Source organism: Anopheles merus, chromosome 2R, assembly GCF_017562075.2.
Source record: "Anopheles merus strain MAF chromosome 2R, AmerM5.1, whole genome shotgun sequence".
Classification (NCBI taxonomy): Eukaryota; Metazoa; Arthropoda; class Insecta; order Diptera; family Culicidae; genus Anopheles; species Anopheles merus.
The window spans coordinates 11,048,448-11,064,049 of NC_054082.1; the positions used below are offsets into that span (position 1 = coordinate 11,048,448).

The window sequence follows — 15,602 nt, forward strand, 5'->3', positions numbered from 1 at the left end:
TCTGTGGGTCCGTGAGGACGAAGCAGCCAGTGCCAGCGAACAGTACAGTGGCGCGTTAATGGGGTCGCATGAGTCATTTTAAGATTGATGTTATAGTGAAATTGATTTTGTGTAAAAGGCGGTAATGGTGGGCAGAACATTGTGCTGCAAATCATAATTTATTTCGCTGGGGCGCCCTGAAAGTAGGCAAAATGATTCGTTTTGTGTTTGCTAATTTATTTGCCTATTTGTCGCATACAGGCAAATAGTTTGTTGGGTTTGCTTTTAAACACATTCAGCTTCCATCGTTTAATACTTAAGTACTTTGCTTATGGAGCGTTTTAAAATAGTAAAATAATGCTATGAACCATTGGCTACATCACTACCATTGAAAGATATTTTAAGTTTAAAGTATTTGGCACAACCCTTAACGTAAATAGTAACAAAATTCTCGTGGCAGGCTTTTCAATAGCCATACAATAGCAAAATAAATACTTCCTATCCTACAAACCGAAGTGTAGAAGGGAGTATGACGAATGTTGTAGAATGTAACAGTGCTTTGTTTGTACAGCTTCGTGACAATATAATCAAATGAAAAGAAAGGCGAAACGCGAGTGGAAACCACATTGTGCCTTCAACAAAGGTTAATCCATTCGACAAACGTCAATCGAACGCTTTTTTGCCCCCCCCCCCCTCCCCGCGGACTCTCCCTGCACGGCGGTGGCAAGCTGAGGATGGCTTTCCGTCGTGTTTAATATTTCAATAGTAGTCAAATATAATCGATTGACTCGCGAGGTTTCGAGAACGCAAAATCAATTGCAAGCTAAACCGTCCGTCTGCGCAACGGCGGGCCGTTGCCGCGCCGGAGAATAACAAAACCCCCGCCACACACACACACACACAAAACGAGTTTACGCAAAAGATGAAACACATCATCAAATTTTGCAACAGCACACCAGACGGTTGGCGGGCAGGCAACGGCACGACCACCAGCACACGCCGGCACCATTTTCCGTCCCGATGGGAGGAACGATACATCCTTGTCAATATTAGCAATTTAAATACACATTGCCTCGAACGTTTCGATCCCAACCTCCCCCCCCCCCCTTCCCCCTCAGTCCGATTGCCCATCTGTCCCATCTGCACCGCTTGCCTCCCATCGGTTCCACCTCCCGAGCAGAGAGCCAACATCGTAGCACGAGCGCGATATCCAGCCACCCCGATCCCACGTGGGACTTTTACGGGCCACTTTTCGTGTACTAAAAATACAACACAGCAGCAATACAAGAAGAAGTAGAAAAATTCAATACAACCCCTTTTTTCGACCATCTCGACCGTACGACCCCTAAGTTTCCCCCCTGGCTCCCGCTCCGGCCCTCCCATCCACTGTAACCACGGGGCGAGAAGTTTATTCCGGACATTTAAACGAGCTTCGCAACCGTTCCGTTCCGATTCGGCAGGCGCGGCAAACACGGCGAGCAACACCGCCCGCTCGCCGAACTCTCTGCCCTGGTCGCGGTGAAGTGTTTCGACAATTTATTCGACGATACATTACAAATGATTGATTTCGGGCAGGGACGACAAGGACCGTGTTTTTTCGGTACGATGGAAACGGTTTGAGTGTGGGCTTCAATGGCGGGGGCGGGGAGTGGAGTAGTTGGCCATGCCCACGCAATCGAGCCGGAAAAAGCCCCATTTTGATGCCGTTCGCTTCGTGCGCGCTTTCTTGCGGGCGGGAAGCGACAGCCGCCGCAAGGGTAGGAATCGCTTTTCTCCCAGCAGACGGCCGGCGGGGAGTGGGCCGAGGGCCCCCAGGGCAAACAAATCACAACTGAATTAGGATGAATGGTGAAGTATTTGGTTGAATTATGGTACACAATTTCGGGTGTGTGTGTTTGTGTGAGCGCGCACCTCGACAACGGTTTGTCGGTTTGGGGTTCGTCCACCGTTTTGAGGTTGAAATGAGCGTCTTCTGACAATTGTTTCATTCACAGCATCCCGCAAAGGACGCACAGTCGTGAACGGTGGCTGAAAGGTGGTTGGAAAGCATGGTGTTTTTGTCTTTGCTTGGGACCATAATTAATGTACCCTTTTTGTTTGTGATATTTAAAGGGAACAGTGCAATTGTGCGATGAAAAGGCTGCAATGATGTTTCTTTTACTTCCCAATATGAAAACCAACATTCAGGAGGGATGTTGTGGACGATGTCAGTTGGGCGTTGGGCGCTTTATTTTGATGAGTTTGACAGACGATTACTTTCTACGCACAACAATAAAAAAACAAATTCAGTTAACACAACATTCCATGTTTTATAATGTTTTGAGTTAACATGAAAACCTCTTTTATTGGTTTGCATGATCGTGTGTACACATATCTGGATGTTCTTAAGAATTTGTTAAGAATGTTTTTAAGTTTCGTCCTGCTCGAAAAATAGTTCGATTTCTGCTTTCACATGATATTAAAAACTAAAAAAAAATTGTTGCACTTTTTGATGCTTTTTAGGTTTTGTTAATTCGATTTTTGTAGGTTTTTTGAATATTTTTGCAACGATGTATGGACTGTTCCGTACTATTTATTTAAACCAGTTACATGACTTATTGATCGTTTTCCAAATTTATTAGACACATAGTGTCAGACATTTTTGGCATCATTCCAATACTGAATTTTAAACTAAAAGAGTCAACAAATTTAGGGAACCAGTCAATAAATCGTTAAATAAAAATCAAAACATTTAAAAAATAATTGGTAATGTCTACAAAAGGAATCAAAGAGGATGTAAAATTAATTGATTATTTGTTATTTGGCATGTAAAAAATCATGCGGATCATGCAAATAAGTTATTGAAAATTATTGTGATGGAATTTAAATATATCATTGCTTTTGAAAAACATCTCATCAGCAGTTAATAAATCTGTTCATTTTGAGCAAAATGCTTTTTTAAATAATTGAACTAGAATTAAAATAGTACGCTAGGACTAGGGCTGGATATTGATGTTGTACTTTATTGAATTATTATATTATTGTATCGTTTATATGTTACTTTTGCTGTTAGTTTACTTTTATAACATTGTTTATAAGTTGTTTACTATTTTTTATTTAATAAAACTTAATCTATTTATGAGACGCATTATTGAACTGCCCTTGCATATGTCATCGCGAGGAAATGATCAGTTGTTGCGAAAAACCTACACGCTTATCTATCAACTATGTTTATTCATAGAATCAAATCAGCATCAGTATTATTCAATATCCACACACAGAAACACCTACACACATATCGTACGCTCACCAACTCATTATTTTGCTTACTTGTGTGACACTGACACGGGGAAGGCAAAACAAACAAAAAAAAGCATCACCAAACTGTACCATTGTGCACGCTTCATTACTGCACAAAAGAGGAGAATGATCTTTATACCCGAACAAGCAAACACAACGGCACCATTTGCCCTGGGAAACTGTTTTCGCTCAACGTCAATGCTCGGCGTGTGTTCGGTCGGCGGCTTTCGCCACCCGACTCAACGTAATTGACAAATGGCTTACGACTCCGGGAAAGCAAGGACGCTCATTTGCACCTTCTTAATAATCCAATTAATTTGGCCCGAGGTCCTTTCGGCAAACAAGATTATCCTTAAACCGAAACGACCCTTGCACTTGCCGCCGACCATCCACCGCTATCAGCCGTGCTCTGCTTATGATTTGTTAATTTGATTCTACAAAATCGTTTCGTTCGATTCGTACGGTGAAGTAGCAAGGCGAACGCAGCAGCATCAGCAGCATCAGCAGCAGCAGACGGCATCAAGAACGTCTGGGCACGGTCACTCCTCTCTACTTCTAGCATTGAGGGGTTTTTTTATTAACGTTCCTTCCCAACTCATTTGAGCGTCATTGAGCTCCCCCATTCTTTTGGAGAGGCGAACAGCGTTTACAAAACTGGTACCAGCTTGCCCCAAGCGTCATCTCCAGCATCCGAAACGGGGTGGAAGAAATACATTTATAATCCTACAACCGATTGATACCGAAAGGAGACTGACGTAACGGTGTTCGTACGAGCTGTGCACAGATTTCCACTTGCAGCAGTAGCCGTTTTGTTCCCCGTCTATCTTTCTCCCCTTCACACACAGCTCGGTTTGCTCGCTGTCGTCGCGTGTGTCATTCCAATTTTGTGATAAAATGTGCCACAGCCGGTTTTGCCGGTGGATGCTCTGCATTCGACAGGTCGTGGCTCTGCGGGGCGCTTGGGGATCACGCGACTGCCGGCCCACTCCAATCAATCCGACCGTCCGATTTTGGCTCGCCCCGTGTAAGGCGTACGAAGAAAGCCAAACTACGACAGCGGCAGCTGTCTGTTCCAGACGCGCGCTCTGAGCTACTGCGCTTAAGATCGAACGTCTTAGTTGCCTAGCCCTGCCCTGGCAAACACTCGAATGGTAGCGTCCCGAAGTGTCTGCCTGTCTGCATTTTCTTTTTTCACATACACACACACATACACACACACAGTGAGATGATTCGTAAAAACTGATAAAAACTGGCCCGCTACGGCGAAAGGAGAAAGTTTTGTTCGCTTCAAAAGTATACGAGCGAAGGAGGAAAGGAAGAAGAAAAATACACAAAACATCAACCCGATCTGCGCAGCACTCTCGCGGGTCTCGTCCGGGCGACTTGCTGATCAGAGGAAGAAATCTGTGCAGCGTGTTCGCATTTTCGCGTGCACGCGGCCAGCGCGAGAAAAGGACACCGGTACCGCAGCATCGGCGGCTTACGAGCCACGGACAAAGACTTCTCTACCTGCAGAAAGGAGACTGGGGGATCGGGGCAAGTTACCCGGTAAAATCGGAAAGGGGTGGAGGGGGGAAGGTAAGAGAAGAGTTCCGATGGGAGATCAGAAAAGATAAGTTTCACTTCAAACAAGTTTTGCGAGCAACTCAATCAACCGGTTAAACGAAACCTTTCCACTTCAGACGCAACCGAGCCGAAAAGGCAGCAGCAGCATCGCGCGCTTTTTGCTTTTACGCTTCGCGAATGTGCGGCCCTGTTCGGTGCTGGAAGGGGTGCCGGGTAGGGAGGATCTTGTGTAGTCAGCTGTGGCACAAAAACGCTGTTTTCGAATGACTAAGCATTCGCGCGTACGGTACTGCTGCGTGTGTGTGTGTGCGTGTGTACGCGCGCTCCAGTGGGTTTGTGTTATTGAAGCTTATCCCGAAACTTGTCCTGCGTTTTGCGGCCCGTCCAGCAAGCCCCCGCGAGAGTTCGCTCCCGTTGCGGTTGTTTGGTTGTGACGCTGGCAAAGTTTTGGTGTGCTTGTATCTCTGTATGTGTGTGCGTGCGTGTGCGTTGGGTAAAGTAAAAGAAAAGTGAAGCGCAAGGGGGAAAGGTCGATCTGTTGAGGTTCGTTTTATCAAACAATTATCTGATCCACTTCCTAATCGTAGTGCGGAGTGTGTTCAAACTTTGGTCGTACGTTTGCACTGATTTAGTGTTGGGATTTCGTGTTTTTTTCTTCGTATTTTGTTTTTTGACACTGTTGAACCGACAAGTAGGTGGTGCTCCCGGCGAGACGATAATTCGTACTTAGAGTGATTGGGTACGTGAAGGGATTGCTAAAATCATGCCGCGTGTTTAGGGATAAGGTTAGGGGAAAAATATTAATGTACTATTCATTATGATGGTGCTTAGGATGTAAAATTGGGCTATAATTTCTCATTTGATGTGGAGATTACATATGCCCAAGTTGTACTTGTCGTACCAAAAAAGTTATTGCATGATTGTCCCATTATTGTTAGTTATTAGTATTTTATACAGAAAATACTAATTTGAATAATCCGCCATCTCTATATTATCCTTCTTCTTGATGGAAAATATATAAAATTGCACATCTTCTTGTAGGTATGTTTCTTTAACATTAAATTTTAAGCTCAATTTCGACCTAACACACCCATTATTCATTTCCTTGCATCTTTTCCATCAGACTTTTTCCAATCATTTCGGAAATTCTCAGATCAGTCTGCCTGTGACATTGATTTGATTCGTTCAATTTCGATTATAATACTATCGATAAATCAAAGGTAAAGTTTTATTCCAACACACACACACAATGGGTAGATGAAAGGGGTTTTCCCATTGATAGACACCCTCAGTGGGAAAAGTTGATTTGATTTCATGTACAATTTTGAAGGTAAACATGAACCCTCTTTCCAAACGATCCAAAACCCTGTACGTGTTTGATGCCAGCAAAAGTGTACAGTTCGTTGAGTTGTCTGTATGTCTGCCACAGTAGCGACAAACACTGACAATATGATATGGATTTCGAGGAATGTGCTTTCATCTAAAGTTGAAATGTAATCCCATCTTCAGTATTGTTGTTCTGTTGAATTTTGTCTTACTTCCAGAGCTACCTTCATACAGGGGTGTGAAGGAATGTTTGCTCACTTTTGCAACTATTCCCATGCTTGCTGCAACATGATATGCAACGTTCTGCTTACGTTTAGTGCTGATACATAAGTCCTGCCAACACCATGGTGCCATTGTTCCCACCTGTCAAGCTGGAAGCTTTATCAATCGATTCACGATATTGGGCCAACTTTCTCGACAGCCCTCACAAACTCATGTAAGCTTCGAATAGCCTTTCCGTTAGAAAAACTATTTCAATTAATCCCCAAAGTTATCAGTCATTAAGCTACTGATTCCTGCCGTCCGTACATGGCGCTGCCCTACCACAAACCCCAGCCCGAGGCTAGGAGTGGCAGAACCGAAAACCAAAACTTTGCACCACTTCCGGGGCAGTCTTTGCGCGGGGCTGTGTTGGATCGTCAGCCGACCGATTATGGTTGAGTGGGACAGATTTGATCCATCCACAATCTTCTGGTGCGTTTCTGGACGACGTTTCCCGGTCGCCAGGGCAAAGGAAACACGGGCGGGCGGGCTGGGCGTAAAAAGAAACTTCTCGACAAACTAATATCACCGATAAACATGCTTCCCTTCTTTGTCTCGGTCCGATACATGTTTACAGTGTGTTACAAAATTAAGGAAGGTTCCTTTTGGGAAACGATTCCGGTAAGCGCATCTGTCGTGCGCTTGGGATGGGTGCGATTCTACTGAATGTGTTCGGTTTCGCCGACAATAATAGTTGCTGGATGGGGATGGGGCAGACGTGTGGAATGGAATCCGAACTTCTCGGAAAAGGGTAACATATTGTTTAGGAAACCCGTCGGCGGTATTCCCATTCCGGCACGGTACCCATTCACCAGCGGGTGCTACTGACGAGGAGGTGTTCTTTTTAATCGATTCCAACCCAACATATTGTGGATGTAGCTGTAGAATGTAAATAGCGCTGAGTGAAGGCAGGTTTGTTCTCCCGTTAGTTTGCGTTATTAAAACCATATGCCGCGTGGATGATGCGTGTGGATGGCTGATCGTTTTTGATAAAACTATTGCTCACGGCGAGCAGGACGTCCAGTTAATGGTTTCGTTGAATGCCACGACAAAACTGCTGCCAATAAATATTGTTGAAAATGTGATTCCACTTTGAACCTGTTCCATTTATCCTTGCCACGCGTACCCCACGTTCATTGAAGGCCTATTAAATTGTAAATAAATTGTTCGAAACCAATAAATCCTAACCCACACGGCGACCGGCCCACCGTTATCCGTGTACCGGGATGAACCATCGCTTGCTGTGCGTTGTGCCGTTTCATTCTGCCGCTCTCCCCTGTCCGGCTCGAACCGTTAAATGATGTTCGGTGGAAAGCCACGGCTTTAAATTTACGCATGTTTGATGTCACGAAAACATGAAAAAGAGAAATCCCACAGGTCAAGTGCAACACGCCTTTACCCGGACGGCCATTAATCATACGCCGGGGTAAGAGGCAAACCAGCCAAAGCGCAAATACAGGGAAGCAGCAAACGAAACAACAACAAAAAAAAGAAACGATTCGCCAAACGCTGTGCCACGCTTCTGTAATGGACATCATCATTTTTCATCATTTTCATCTCCGTGCTTTGTGTCGTGCCGATCCTTCGCCCCTTCTCACATGTACCGCTATTGTGGCGCGGTAAAACACGCGCAAGCAAACAGTGGATAACTCTTCGTGCCCCTATTTCTGTCCCTTATCGTTCCAGATATTGAAAACATTCCCGTGGTCAAGTACGTAGCGGTCGCTGGCAAAAACATTACCCTTGACTGTCCGGGCGTTAACGAGCGTTCGCTGGTGGAGACGCTGGTTTGGCGCACGTCCCATACCATCGCCGAGTACGTCAACGGTTTGCCGTTGGTCAGCAACCAGCGGGTAAGTGTGCGGGAGCTGCTTACCGTGTTTATTATGTCGGTAGTGCTCGGCTATGGCCGGTGGCCGGAACGCATGAGCTGTAGATTAAAGTGTAACGATGCAGCAGGAATTGGAATTGAAATCAAATGGATCATCTCACCTTAAGCTGATTATGGAGAGACGGTAAAGGCGGATTGGAATCGGGATTCTTTTAAATATGAGTAGTAACATCAATGCTTTTAAGTTAATGACTAATACGATTGTCGAAAGAATATTTATTCTCCATTTTATTGAATAAAATTTATACATTCATTAATTAATCCTTTGTGCAAAACATTTTTTTAAACAGCTCTTTAGGATTCTTATATTAATTTTTGCTTAAAAAAATAAAATAATTAACAGCAACAACAAGCAATATAAAACAATAAACAAACTATTGGCAACATAAAAAGCATACCTGATCACCAACAGTACCAGGCGTCTCCATTTTTTAAAAGGCACTAGGCGCCTCCATGGCTTTTCCTCAACTTGCACAACACAACTTGTATAGAGAATGCAATACAGAGAACAAGAATGGAGCAAGACGGCAGGGCATCTACTTCATCTCACAACGCAGCCTTATAATAATATTCAACCATTTCATAGCAACGCAGCACTCAATATTCATCCACTGAGTTTCTATATTGAGGTCTATTCAACGGTAATCTTCTTTTATCACCTTTTGTTTAGCACAGCCTCATAATGCGATGAAGCAGTGGCGCTCATTCATGCCGGTACTATCTTACTTTCCCCTGTACAGCATGGTGCGTATTAGATTAATTAGTGCGTCAGCGTCACTGGCCGTGCAAATATCCTAATGAATAGAATTAGTCCAATCGTCTACACTCCAAACCAGTGTACACACGGTCAAACCGCGTCCAGATCGCAGGTCTGGCACCTTCACTATACACTTCATTCGCCACAGCTTAGTGCTGCTTTAATAGCTACGAACGTTCCAAACCATAAGCTGTCCGTTTAGGTCACCAACCATCCTCATTCATCGTGCAGGTCTAAGCTGTGCTGGTGCGAAATTTCTATCCTCATCTATCCTGACCCGATGGGCAGACATGTTTGCTGACCTCTGTCTCAATTTACGCCCAGCAAAACCCGGCAAGAGCTACGGCAAGAAAGCAACAACATAGAAAAAGAGGGATCGTACAGTCTCCGCCGACACATCCGCTTTCGGGTGAAATAATGATGTAACTCATCATTTTGCTTCACATTAACCCCCCAGCTCCCTGGTATTCCCTTTCCAATCCGGCACTTTCTTCGAGAAATAACAGCTACTGCTCTCTTACCTCGTTTGTGTGTATGCTGTGCTGGGTGTGTAATGATGCTGTTGTGAGTGTAATTATCGTCAGCTTTATCGACACCTTTCAGCTCACACTTGCACGCCCTCATCGAGGGTGTTCCCTTTTTTGACGAGCTCCTTTTTTTGTCACCTGCGTTACAGCCGTTCCCATCGCAAAGCGGTCGAGTCCCATTGCGCAGCGCACTAATTACTACAACGACTTCTCTGTTATTACCCTTTCGCTCGTTTCAGCTCACACTGCTGGGTGATAATTTTAGCCTGATTCTTAACCCTGCCATCGCGTCCGATACGGCCGAGTACAGCTGCCTGCTGAACGACCGGCACAGCCCGGAAGCCATCGTTGATTTGCTGGTACAAGGTAAGCACATTTATAGAGTGGGGGGGGGGGTGAGGGCAGGGTTGGTGGAGTTACAATATGGGATGTACACCTTACGCGTGGTTTGGGGGTGCCGTGCATGAGTTGTGGTTGTGCACCACCGAATCACCTCTCACCCAACACTAATGGGCTGTACGTACGGCTGTAAGGAAGCTGCTGCAGTAAATTCCCTTCAACATTCCTCCCAGGCACGCGACCTGCTCGCATGGGTGGGCGATACGAGATTGTTGGCATTCTTCTGGCCACACTGGTTGACAAGAGAATGTATCATTTTCCTGCAAGCTGGTCTTGCAAAAGCTAAGCGGATCTGTCGTTGTGTCGTGTGGCAGCAACATCCACAACAGCAGCAGTTAACGGCAGCTACCTGGGCAGCTCTGTTTTCTCAACGTCCATAAGATCTGTTTCTTGTTCTTCGGTTACTACATGTTTCCTTCCTTCTGTCACGCTTCTCTCTCTCTCTCTCTCTCTCCAGATGTGCCAGACCCGCCCGGACGTCCGCTGGTCGTAAGCTTCACGTCACGTTCCGTCGATTTATCCTGGGCCCACTCGCAGGACCCCCGAAATGCACCGGTTACAAATTTCATCATCGAAACACGGTAAGGACAGCGGGCCAAAGGAAAGCCCTTCCTCGATTTCACCGACATTATGTTTAGATTTACACCGACTTTCGCCCCCGGTTCCCTGGCCCCATCCTTCCGCCAAGACCAAGACCATCGTCGGGAAACCCCGTGGTAGCACTTCCGGGGTGGGGGTTGCTGCTAGAATATTTATTTTACAACCTTTTCCTCTTAAAACACCGGCACTAAAACCACCGGCTGCCGCACATACCTTCGCAAACAACGAGTTAAGTGTAAGATAAATTGATTCCGCTGTTGCAACTTCGGTGCGACGGTCTGTGGTATTTTTTTTTTTCCCGGCGCCAGGATGCCCCCGGTAAGGCTATAAATTTCTTTTCGGTATTGATTTAGGCGGCTTTTGGATCGGACGAACGCGGGGCGGGGCGAGGGGTTGAAAAAGGGTACGGCAGATTTGAAGTACCGGTTGCCCAACAGTGCCCCACTGGTGCCGGAAGAAAGAGTTGTCTTTGGCGTTGCGGTTAGAAGGATGGGTTGGGGTTTTTTGGGGGAGGCCAGATCAATAACCAAAGGTAAACACTTGACGGGGAAATGGGACTGAAATGGATAGCTATTGCTGGCAGTAGCAATGCTGTGTACGAGGACTGCGATCGTGTGACAAGTCATTTTGCAATAAATGAAGATTTTATTTTGTTTGCTTGAGTTTATGTGTACATGAGTTGTGTGCGAATTACGGGGAACAGAAAGCAATTATTACTGTAGATTGTCGATAATCCGGTGTGCTGGAGATTCCGGGCAATTGCTTGTTTAACGATTTCCGCGTCTAATACGAACCATGTACTTGTTGGTCTACCTAAATGTTTTCGGGACCAGTTGTACTACTAGAGTAGGTTGTAATATAGAGTAAAGATAGCTCTGGATACGTCAGTCTTGTCGTATATTACCTTGAATGCATGTCAAAGGCAGCATATTTAAGTTTTACTACGTAAAGGTAAACAACAGCGGAGTCATTTACTGGATCGAAATATGAAAAGAACTGGCTACTGCACCGGGACAGGCTTGAGATTGATTCCTTGACTTAGACTGATCCAGTTACAATTATTGAATTAAAAATGTAGAGACGAGTCCCAGGATCGAGATGGGTTCAGTGTCGGTTCTATCGAGATAGGTTCTTATTCTGGAGCCCCAGGGCTCCATATAAGTACCAATACAGAAATCGTTATACGATCAGCTCTAGGACCGGTATGGGAACAGGATCTGTTTCAGGACTGGTAAGGGTTCTGAATTAGTCCCAGGACCGGTATGGGTTGGTGATCAACACCAGAACTGATATTGATATTAACGGATATTGAAAATTGGAACAGACGATATCTAGAATAGCAATGGGTCTTAATAGTAACCAGGCTGTTAAAACTGAACTGAATAAAATATTTTCTAAAATGAAACTATTTTCATTTTTTTAGTTAAATGATACGGTCAATCAGGCCGTTCTTAAAAGAAATTCAACAATCTTTGTCTGGCTACTTAAATAAATAAGTGTCACGCATGGTTGAGCATATTAATCAAGATATTATATTTTTAACTAGTATTCATCAAAAATATCAATGAGAATGGTCATGATTATAATGCGCATAAGCACATCGTTCAATTCAAATATTATTTATTCAATTTAAGTAATAATGGTAAAAAAGCATCGTTTATTATTTCCGCACAAAACGATATGGTAATCGGAAATCAAACAAACCAAGTAGTAGGTACGGACACACATGTTGTGAGGATTCACCTTTCAATGCTTATTAATTTCACTGCAATATCATTATTGAAGTATAATCGAATTCGGCATCTGCTGTTGGGCAAAATAAACAGCGTATAGCGCTATTGATGAGTGTATATTTCACACGAACTTTGCAAAACGAAATATGATTCATCGAAAAAGAGGGCAAACATTGTATGAGTTGCCTTCGCCGAATCTCATAATTACTACCATGAGACCGAATGGGAAATCCCACTGAAAATGCTCTGTTAAATTTTTCAATCAAATTATCTTTTTTTGCATGTGAGCAGGATGAAGCTTAACGTGCACAAATTACACAATCTCGCAAGTCCGGCAAATTGCTTCACACTAAAAGTGAACAATTCATGTATTCTCGTTACCATTAGTGCAATGTTAAACGCGCATTACAAAGTACTCCCGCTTAAATTATGGCACTTTGGATGTGGTTGTGAGTTTCGAGACAAATTTCTTCGCAAATCTCCTGGCAAGCGTCCTTCGTCTCACTCGCATTCGGCGAGCGTACGGATAAACTGTAAAAAGAAAGCAATAAGCCCGCCTGCTCGAGACATAAATATAGCAAACCCGATTGTTCCTAAGCTCCTGCAAATCTGCATGCCGTGCGAATATGAGCGGTGGGCGAAAGTTTTTCGCACCATCCCACCCGGTCGGTGCGCGGGAAGGGAAACTTTGTCCGAAGCTTTCGTTATTATTTTCCACCTGGCTCAACGAGGGAAGGAAAAGACAAACACAAATTTTGCGAAATGTGATCCGCCTAGAACACACGCACAATACGCACCGCATACACTGGTGTTTTTGTCCCGCGCAGGGACAGAGAACACATGTTCCCCTGCTCGTCTTAAAACCGGGAGGATTAGCAAACATTTTTCTCTCCGTCTCTTTGGCACGCTTTCCCGCGCGGGGGAGGCGGAAAACCTCAAAGTACACTTTCTTTCGCTACCGGTTAGAACCGGTGTCGTAACAAAAGTTATCTCTATCGCACTGGAGAAAGTGGAAAATTGAGGCAGCCCTCGTGGAAACCGCAGCAAACATGCAGCGGTTGCGCCAGGCTGCGGTGGTTGGTGAGAGCGTGTGTGTGTGTGTGTGTTTGCGGGTGGTAGGTGAAATTTTTAATCTTCGCATAATACCTCAGCTTCCCCGGTGCGGCAACGAAATATGTTTTTGCCTTTCTTTTTTTTTTTTGCGTGCGTGATTGTGTTTGAGGGGCGCAAGCATTTTTTGTTGCTGTTACGCTGCTCCACCATGTTTGTTTGACGTATGTTTGCTTACGTCCATGGTTAAACGAGTAGCAGAAGCTGTCCTTTTTTCTGTTTCTTTGTTCACCCTTCATTTCCCCTTTCGATTCAGAGCACAACTTTTAAGTAGAACGACGCGGCTTTGCGGTCTAGTACGGTTGTAAACGCACCGAAGATACATCTGCAAAGATAGTGAAAACAGATCAAAGCGACCGGAGATCAACAATAACAAAAATGCCCAGAACTTGGAAAAGAACTTGCAGCAGCAAATTAAACCCACCGGGAGGGCACGTGGCGAGGGCTTTGGTTAGGGTAGCTATTTTTGTTTCTGCTAAAACTCCTCCGATGAGTGGAAATTTATGACTTTTGCCACACCTCCCGCGTCGCTGAACCGCAATCGTTTGCTCTCGAGCACGCACCGCAGACGATTGGGTTTGTTTTGTGCGAGCAGGAGGAGTTGTTCATGTCAAAAAAAAAAAATGGTGGCAGGTACTTTCGTAAGGGAAAACAAAACGAATTTTGTTAATGCTTTTTTGAACGCTGTGTGGGAAGAGCTGGGAAAAGCTATTACATTAGGCGCAAAACCCCGTGGATGTGCTATCTAAGGAGGAAATAATATTGATAAGAAAAGAATAACGGTGCAAGACAATCCTAACTAACCTTTTCCCTACCACGAATAGAATGTAGACAGACCTATGCAAGACCGATTTTATTACACTCAATTTTCTCACTACACTCAAGAAGGATTAAATGTTATTGTTTTAATTAATTTTTTTTATTCGTTACAACATTTATTAATTTTCGTTGTACACATTTATTAACATTCGATCTTGCTGGCTCCAGTTCTTCTTCTGTTTAGTGTAAACGTCCTACGTTTGCAAGACTATATTCAGTACAAAGCAGCCGGATAGTCAGTCCTTGCTACGAGGGAACGGCCCATTCTGGGCTTGAACCCATATGACGGAAATGTATTGAGTCGTTCGAGTTGACGACTGTACCACGGGACCGCCCCAAAGCTCCAGTTCTATTGAATGATTTAATCGGATTAATAAGGAAATAATAATAAATCCTGCAACGAAATCAGTTATCATTTTCCTGAATGATAGTGTGTATTCATTAAATACACAGAAGCTTTACAATGCAGAGATTATGGCTCAATTCTAGGGATGGTTTTATTTTGTTCGACTTCCGCACCACTCGTCATGCTCTTTTTTCAGTTTTGTTCTTATAACAAATCCACGTGATTCCCTTTTCCATCAATTTCCACCGCTTTGTTTCTTTCCAGCATCGGTGAAAATGGTGACTGGGAGCAGGAGCCACCGATACACACGAAAAGCAGCCAGGCGGCCCACCAGGTGACAGGGCTGCAACCGTTCACCGTCTACAGCTTCCGGGTGATTGCCGTCAACAAGCTCGGCCACAGCCCACCGTCCAAGGAGTCGTACTACTTTGTAACGCTGCGCGAAGGTACGTTACGAAACACGTTACAACCGTAACGCCTCTTGCCTCCAATCCTTCACACAACATATTTCTTCGCCCGTCTCTCAGCGCCATAACTCAGCGACCTCCCCTGCGCGACCTCCATCCGTGGTTGGTGGTGGTGTTGGTTTTGTGCGTGTGGCATCCAATTAAGCTGCTCCAATTTGCAACCTTACGCGGCGTGCGCTCGCTCTCGCGCTTCAGCAATTCAGCTTCAGCATCTCCCGCGGTGCACAATTAAAATTGACCCAAACGAAGGTATGCGTACCGGGCCCCCTGCCTGGGCAGGCCTGGTCGTAGACTACCGGTTCGGTACGACCAGTCCTCGTTTCGGTCGCACTGGTACGTTTGTCACCCGCGCATCGGCACGGTAAAACGGGCAACGTTGGTGCGAGCGTGAAATGTCTGCTCTTAAAAGGCCACCCACGGATCGTAATTGTTGAATAAATTTAAATACATTGAATACCTGCGTATCGTTTTGGGGTTCACTGTTCCAGTTTTTTGCTGTTGTTGTTGCTCGGTAGGATTGCTTCTCGCTTTCAAATTGTAAG

The 15,602-nt window shown here is 44.8% G+C and overlaps 1 protein-coding gene across 2 annotated transcripts in view; it reads left to right on the forward strand.

Annotated features, from left to right (window-relative positions):
* LOC121601014 (C-1-tetrahydrofolate synthase, cytoplasmic) overlaps positions 1-15,602 on the forward strand; it is a 56,041-nt gene that overhangs the window by 2,818 nt on the left and 37,621 nt on the right. For both annotated transcript variants that reach the window (XM_041929826.1, XM_041929803.1), the window contains exons 2-5: positions 8,098-8,264; positions 9,826-9,952; positions 10,443-10,566; positions 14,858-15,039. In XM_041929826.1, the coding sequence (XP_041785760.1) occupies positions 8,098-8,264; positions 9,826-9,952; positions 10,443-10,566; positions 14,858-15,039 (600 nt within the window). The remainder of the gene's footprint in view (positions 1-8,097; positions 8,265-9,825; positions 9,953-10,442; positions 10,567-14,857; positions 15,040-15,602) is intronic.